Consider the following 8,017-nt stretch of genomic DNA (forward strand, 5'->3'; position numbering starts at 1 on the left):
GTACGATTTTTCTCGTTTCCGGTTTTGACTTCACGATGCTCATCGAAGAGTCACTTTTTTAGCTAGCCATTTTACGTCACGTAAAACGCATAAGCTCAAAGAAAATGGTGACTGTGGACGAGTTAGTAGAAGTGGGACCGTGGCTTAGTGTTATTTATTAACTTTGTGGCAATAATCGTGCCCTGTTTAATTTTCTGTGATCAATTTCGACTTCTACTAACTATTTCAACAACATTTTCTTCGACAATTTCATCGTTAGCAATTTCATTGACTAGTAAATATAAAACTTTTCGATTTCGTGCCCCAGAAAGAAAATTTACATTTTCAAAATACTACTTCAGATTACAAATTTTAGAAAACATAGTTTTTAAGTCGATCAGCTCTACCATAAGTGTACAATATTGTTACATAAGTGTGACACTTCCTATTCTTCACATGAAAAGGTTTCCTGAAAGCTATTCACAAGACAGACTGTATTACGGGCTTCGTCGCCGTTTCGCGTCGCTCGCTCCCGCGCCACAGGTAGCCTTGACAGGGCCTCGCCAGGGGGAGATTTTCTTCTTGTGATGACGTCACTTCGTTACTAGCTGTCAGTAAATTATTCCCCTAAGTGACTAACTTATGGAAAAATATTATAGACTTATGGCTCTACTGAAGTACCCAATGAGTTTTTATTGATTAGGCGTATTTTGTATTGTCTTCTGCCATAATGTTTCCTGTATGAAAATGAGAAATTAGGCTTAGCCAAATTATTTACGTTGCTATTTTGATAATATACTCAGTTGGCAGCTGCAGGCTAAGAAAGTCAAAATATCTAGTACATTTTGCGGAAAGATACCACAGGCCCGTACAGGGGGTGGGGGGGGGGGGGGCGCCAAGGGATGCTCAGAACCCCCAAATGAGTACTTGTGCATCCCCAACCTGACCGACCCAAAAAAATCGATTGCTCAATTACCGAAAGATATGATCTAAAATATTTGTATATTAATCAAAAAGGAAAATTACTTTTACTAGCGAGCTAGTATCAGTAGATATTTTAAACCATTTTACTATAGTTTTGGAAAATTGCTTTCGCGCGTCTCACTGCACCAGAAAAACTTTTCAATTGTAGAAATATTGAACCAACTTATCAAAAATGTTTTGACGGATATTTTAGGGCTACAACCGGATAGTCGGATGCACGAAAGAAAGAAATTGAAATTTATAGTTTAAAAAATAACACAATAAACCAAATGTTGGTATATTTACTAATTTCATAGGTGGGGAGATAACAATGATTCAAGTCATTTTCACCCCCAAAAATAATTTGAGTGCCCCCGAGTTTTGGCGGCTGTGTACGGGCCTGGATACTAGCATGAAGTTCCGGTAAATCGGCGGTGGGAATTTCGAATTTGGCCGGTTTACGGTTGCAGGGGCGTAGGAACGTTCTAGTAGTTGGAGGGGGCAAAGATAAACGGAAAGGGGTCTGGAGAATGGTTTTTAATTTTTAATGGAGTGTAGCTTCTCCGAATGCATGTGTACTTGTTACTACTATGTAAATTGGCGGGAAAAGACTGAAATTTAAACACATTTGAGGTTCTTTAAACTGTATATGCTTTTAAAATGATAATTTGAGCCTTTTGAAGATTTCAACTGACCAAAGGTTGGATGGGGCAATAAAATTAGCTGCCCTCCCAGCAAAATTCTACGGAGGCACATTGCCCCCCCTGCCCCTATGGTTGAATTTCTAAGTATACCGACGCGCGTTACAAAATTTTGGAAAATACCGTCTATTGCGTTATTTTTCAAAGTGATAATTAATTAATTTAATACTACAAGTGAGGCATGCCGTAAAAACATTCCATTTGGCGAGTCCAGGGTAAGTATAGAACGGGTAATGCTGATATTACCTGGTGATTGTTTAGGAGCATATTACAAAAAATACGAATCATTATTTGTCGATGCTATAATGAAGCTTAAAAATAATAATCTACATTAAATATTTATTGATCACTTTGAAATTTACCCAACAGATATTTCTGAAAATAGGCGAAATTGGAAATTCCAGCCGCCGATTAACCCGAAATTCGTGCTAGTATCTTTCCGCCAAGTGTACTAGATATTTTGCCTTTCTTCGCCTGCAACTGAGTATAGCAATTTTATATAGTAAGCGGACGACGGGTAAAATGTTTCAAAGTTCCCACGTCAGTGACGTTACGGAATAGCTTAATTTCATTGGTTGAATTTCAAATAGTTGTATATCTCAAACAAAATGTACAATCAAAAATTGGCCGCCTAAAAAAATTGCGTGTTGTTAATGAACTGTAAACTTAATTCACTGAGCACTAATTACTTGGACCAGTTTGGTGGCCAAACTAATTGGCCTTTAAAAGTAGTCCGAATTCCCGTTTAGTTTTGACAAAAATCCATGTATTTGAATTAAGGTACTAATCTATTTATTATCTCAAGAAGTGAAAGCTAGTTATTTGAGAAGGTAGATGACGTAATAGAAATTTACAGGTCTATAGTTTATAGGTCTAGTTTCTGTTACATTCCGCAACGCTCAGTTTTTTGCTGTAGGTAGAAACTTTACTGGTCATTCTAGTCTCAAAAGTTCTTTTCACGAAAGATCTTTTGAAGTGTTCGAAAGAGAAAGGTTTTAATGTATAGTATAAGCAAAGACTCCGTATAGTGTGTAGGGTGAACTCAATTTCCGAAACCGATCATATACCCGAAAGTCTATATCGTAAAATGCAATTGATGTCTGGATCGCACGCAGGTCGCAGACGGAAATTTCGTCGCATGTTATTGAACTTGCCCTTGAAGATCAGAGACAAATTTCAAAGTCGGTCGGGCGGCAACTCTCCTAGGGCGCCGACGCCCAACGACGAAGACGACTCTCCGGGAAATAACGACGCTTCTTCGGATTCCGGCATCGGAAGCGACCCTCCTTCCAGCGACCACGCTAGGGACGGAGGTCATCCGCGCATCGAGGACGCGACCCCTTGCTTTCTTTTCCGCTCCCCTTCGCCCCCGCCGACGAACCAACTCTCTCATCAACTGGACCCGGACTTCTACCCGGCACGCCCGGCCTCCTCCATGCAACAAAGACTGTCCATCAACTCTCCTACCATCAGCGAAACCTTCTCATTTTCGTCCGGATACGACCGGTAAGCTGGCCAACGAACCTCGCTTCTTCGAGAGCTCCTACGATTCCGCAATAGGGAGTTTTCTCCGAAAGACGAACTGTTTTAAAAATATATCATTGAAAAACGCGAGAGGCCCCATCGGTTGAAATAGAAGTTTCTGAGACGGGAACTCAGCTGGAAGGTTCCGCGAATGGATATTAAAATACCTCCCACTCTTAAACAAAAAAGGCAGGTGACGGTAGCCACCTTCTCCCCCGTTCGAGAAAGAGCTTTTGCATCTTTTAAATCCGCGAGAAATATTTAGTTTAACTATAAATAGGAAATGCGAGGAGCTTTCGCGATAAGACGTCGATGTAGCGTATTTCAGTCCTCCCAAACAAAGTGCTAGCCGAGTGTGTAGAGCCCAGTCGGAATAGGTCGGAAAGAGAGAAGAAAGTCAATTCAGTTTTACGATTTTTTTATTTCTTCTCCCAATTTTCCACGAAAAATGTCTCCTATTAGAGAAAATGGTCTTTTGCCGAAGAGAAAAAGTGAGAGAGGTTATATCCACTCGACATTTTTCGTTACCCTCAAAAAGGTTTGGATAGACGTGATAGATGGTTAAAAGAAAGCGGCGCTCGGGGTTAATGGTAGAGTCGAGATGAAAGTGAAAAAGATTTATGACGAAGGTAATAAGAAAGTGGGGAGACGAGGCTGCGAAAGAAATGTTATGACATTTTCATTCCTTTTTTTTTTCGTTCTTCCTGCGTGCAAAAAGTTCTTCCTTTTTTAATACCGTTTCTTCTTGGCTCTCTTCTTTCTTAACTGGTCGGGTTAAAAAAGGTCTCCGGATCCAACCACTCCCACGAGTCTAATAAGCAACGACGATGTCCTGGCCGGACTGCTTCAACTACCCTCGCTGAGAGTGACGCAGCCGACCAGCGCCAATTTCCGATCTCAAACGGCCTTGGGCAACTATTCCGACCACGATCGAAAGAAACAACGCGTCCCCAGTCGAGTTTCGTTCGACGAGACCACGGATGGGTAAGAGACCATTTCGTCCACTTAGTCCCTTTTTACGACGCTAGATGACGATGTCTCTAACGATTTTCTTCTTACTGACGTTTTTTCTTTTTTCCGGCTTAAAAAAGGATTGCCGATTTGAAAGGGAAGAACTTGGCCACCACTTTTAAAGAGCTGGAGTTGCACATTTACGTCTTGACACCTCAATGCCCCGTCTTCCGTTTCCTCAACTACGCCTGGAATAACTTGCTAATTGTAAGTAACGCCGGTTACATTGCCGATGTTGAGGATTGTATTAACGCATTTTATTACGTCTAGCATTGGACCATTCAACTCGATTCGGCGCAGCCCATCGTAGCCAAAAACAACAATGAGTAATTAGAGATTTTATTTTTAATAACGCTATACGAACTATTAATGAAGGTACTGGTACCTTATCTAGGGAGCGTTACGAGCAGATTCTGGAAGAACTACAGCGCAATTTATCAATGAGTAACGACTCAGACATCACCATGGTTCGGAGGTCCATTGAAGCTATCTCCAAAGACGCTCGGCGGCTGGTGGTCGTTAAGAAAATGTTTTGGAAGGTTAGTACCAAGAACGCGTTCGGCTAACTAAGAATGTGGGAGTATAGCATTAGCCTCTGGTACAATTCTCGAATACTTCGTAACTTAAGTTTATCTGCTTTTTAAACACAAGACGTAAACATAGATGGCAATTAGGGCTGTGCGAGTAGTGGTTTTAGGTAATCGAGTCGGGTTTCGAGTACCAATTTTTTTTTCATCGGGTATTCGAGTCAGTTAATATTGAAGTCGAGTCGAGAAATCGAGTACTTGATTAAGGAAAAATTTATTCGAGTCGAGTAACTAAAAAAAAACCTTGAGTAATATTTTTTACGAGTCGGGTTATCGAGTAATTGATTAGGAGCTGGTTTTATTCAGGTAATTATGAAATTAAATTTAAAGGGTTTATAAAGTAACTTTCAATGCTGAAAAATATTCCTTTAATTTAAAAGAACCACAGTTTCCACAACTTTGTAGGTACCGTTTATTGCCCCCCAAAAGTTGTAAAAACCCCTCTTTGAACTTTGAAGTAACGAGGATAGAAATAACAAAATACTCGACGAGTTTAGAGAGCAGCTTATTCGAGTAATCGGGTACCCAAATATACAATTTTTAGGTACTCTGTAATCGACGAGTATTATTCGAGGTCGAGTTCGAGTACTCGACCTCAAAAAAGGCCGAGTACTCGATGATGTTGGAGTACTCGCACAGCCCTAATGGCGATCGTCTAGTCGAAAGAGTACCACCAGAAAATCGTTACGCGAGGGTGGGGTTTAAAAGCGCTGTCTTCCCATATTTTTGGTATTCATTCTCGTTAGTACTTAAACTTGGTTATGACGTCCCAACGACACACGCAAATTTCGCCATTTTAAAAATGCAATGTTTGCAGAACCCCACACTGTTTCCGTCGCTGGTCAGCAAGCTAAAAAGTCTCGTCAGCGCTCCCGAAAACAGTCACGAAAAACAAACGATCGGATCGACGATGGACAAACTTAAGTAATAGTTTCACCATTTTGTCACTCTTCCGAAGTCCTAATGAAATCGCATTTCACGATAGGCTATCTTCCTTGTTACTGAGGCTGCTGGATAGTCTGCTTCAAGGAAGTACGGAAGCCTTCTCAGCCAGATCTCATCACCTTACAAACAAAAAGTCAGCTATTTCACGTTTCCATCACTAATTACGTCAAAGTCAATTACTGAATTTGAAATATTGATTTTAGTGGCAGGAGCACGAGGGAGCTGCTGTTATGCTTGGTGGCGGTTCCTTGGGTTCCACTAGCTTACCGCGACGCGATCTTAGACGTGGTCACATCGCGAAAGCGACAATCGTCCCCCGACTGGGAGCTGTTCCAAGAAGCGCCGGTAAGTAATAGCATTTAGTTGGAAATAACGAAAAGGTCTATAATGGATGCTCGATCACATTTTAATAGTTAATCCGATCCGTCTTGGAGTTAACCAACAATAGCTCCTCCGTCCTGTATAACGTCATGCAAATCGCCTACCAGGGTCGGGAGATGAGCACGAAACAGCAAACGTACGGGATGCCGTGGATAGTTAAGGTCCTGACGGAGGTCAAACAATGGGTGAGTTAGACGTCGGAACGAAACGATGTTGCTTGGGCGTTGTCTTTAATCGACGTGTCCGTTCTCAGGAAATATTCGTCTCGAGGTTAATGAGTCACGTCCTGTCAGTGGCCACCCCGTCCAGCAGAGGCAGCTTGACGGCCAGCCAAAGCGTACAAGTACACCAGCAGATATCGGTTCTGTACGTGATGATGACCCACTCGCCATTGTGCGACTTGCATTTCCGGCTTAACTACGCGGAAGATGTTAGGTCAGTGCGCTATCCACTCGAAACGTTTTACGCTTGTTGTCAATAAAAAATGGCGGCGATTGTATACGTATTACTTAATCAACTGCTCTTTGTCTCGTCTTTGACAGATATTTCATTCTAAGGAAGGTGATCAGTCAAAAGATCCCGAATAGTTATCCAATCAGGCAAAGCCTTTTGCGCGTTGTGGACGATCTGCGAAAGCACGTCTTAGGAAGGCAACCAGTGACGTCCAACTACGCTACCATTCATTGTACATAAAAATGAGAGTATGAACAAAATTATTTAGGACAAGATATATTACGGAAAGGTACATGAAAGGGAAACGTTTTTTCATATTCTTTAACGAATATAAAGGTTATAGCAATTGTTAAAATTGTCACATAGATATTCAAAACGAATCTAGTCTTAATTATGAAATTTAAATATCGTGAGTGGCTGAAATACCAGAGGGAGTCGAATCTATAAAACTATATATTAGGGCGAAAAACTTGAGGGTGACTTTCTTTTCGTACGTATATAACTCTGTTATACAATACCTCTTATTCTCTTTCTGCCCGTAAAGTTGTTTGACAAATTTTTGTATTAAAATTTAATAAACGTTTTTCAATTAATGATAATAATTGCAAATTAATTTCGCGGCATTTGGACGATTTACTGATTATCTCAATTTTAGCGATGTTAATCAGATGTCAGGGTTCTTACTTTTATCAAATATATATTCAGGGTAATGGAGAATGTGCTCAACTCGTCATTCCCGTAAGAAAAACCACGCCTCTGCCTTTCCCTTTGGTTTTCCCCCTTTTTTTCTGGTATGGGTAAACACTCCGGTATGATTAAAGGCTTTCTCTCACATGCAGGAATTATTTAAATAGAAAATAGCTGTGGCTTCATATTCTAGGTTCGAATACATTTTGGCTATTACCTAGGAGCAACAAACACAAGGAGAACGCGGCTAGCCTTAAAACACGCTAACGCAGAGTTGCGTACAAATTTCATTGGACGAGCCTTTACGCTGCACGTTTTACGGAAAGGGGGAAGACCATTTCCGAATTTTCCCCTACCGACGGCAGCAGGCGCTAAAGCGTCTAACCAATAGAAAATGTACGCGAGAAAATGCACGACCTCCTTGTGTGGGGTGATGTGTTTGTTGTTCCTAGCTATTAGGCAATTAATATATTTTAGTTTTAAACGGTTTTAAACCGATATTAAGACGATACCGATGTCAATCGACAATAAACCAACAGCCCAGCCGTAGTATAAGTTCCACATCGTGTGTGTTAAGCTAAAACACTATACTCAAAATTTTATATCACAAAAGGGAACAAAGTATCCTGTAAAAACGCTTACAGCGTCATTTAGTACCATACTAATTGATTTTATGTGATTTATGATCGTATATTGCACAGCTTCACTTAGTATCATACTTATGGATATTGTTACTGATAATTGTACGTTAATCACATGACTCACCGCTTCATTTAGTATCATACT

General features: G+C 40.7%; 1 protein-coding gene across 1 annotated transcript in view; it reads left to right on the forward strand.

Annotated features, from left to right (window-relative positions):
* Positions 1-7,092, forward strand: part of LOC149940762 (uncharacterized protein C12orf56-like) — a 28,702-nt gene extending 21,610 nt beyond the window's left edge. Inside the window, exons 4-14 of the mRNA XM_090178825.1 lie at positions 2,759-3,149; positions 3,951-4,151; positions 4,259-4,385; positions 4,449-4,504; positions 4,573-4,717; positions 5,583-5,689; positions 5,751-5,843; positions 5,914-6,055; positions 6,124-6,276; positions 6,345-6,526; positions 6,634-7,092. Coding sequence (XP_090034951.1) covers positions 2,759-3,149; positions 3,951-4,151; positions 4,259-4,385; positions 4,449-4,504; positions 4,573-4,717; positions 5,583-5,689; positions 5,751-5,843; positions 5,914-6,055; positions 6,124-6,276; positions 6,345-6,526; positions 6,634-6,784 — 1,748 coding nt within the window. The 3' untranslated portion in view covers positions 6,785-7,092. The remainder of the gene's footprint in view (positions 1-2,758; positions 3,150-3,950; positions 4,152-4,258; positions 4,386-4,448; positions 4,505-4,572; positions 4,718-5,582; positions 5,690-5,750; positions 5,844-5,913; positions 6,056-6,123; positions 6,277-6,344; positions 6,527-6,633) is intronic.
* Positions 7,093-8,017: the final 925 nt, after the last annotated feature.

The sequence above is a fragment of the Leiobunum rupestre genome, chromosome 6, assembly GCF_980474605.1.
Source record: "Leiobunum rupestre chromosome 6, qqLeiRupe1.1.hap1, whole genome shotgun sequence".
Lineage (NCBI taxonomy): Eukaryota > Metazoa > Arthropoda > Arachnida > Opiliones > Sclerosomatidae > Leiobunum > Leiobunum rupestre.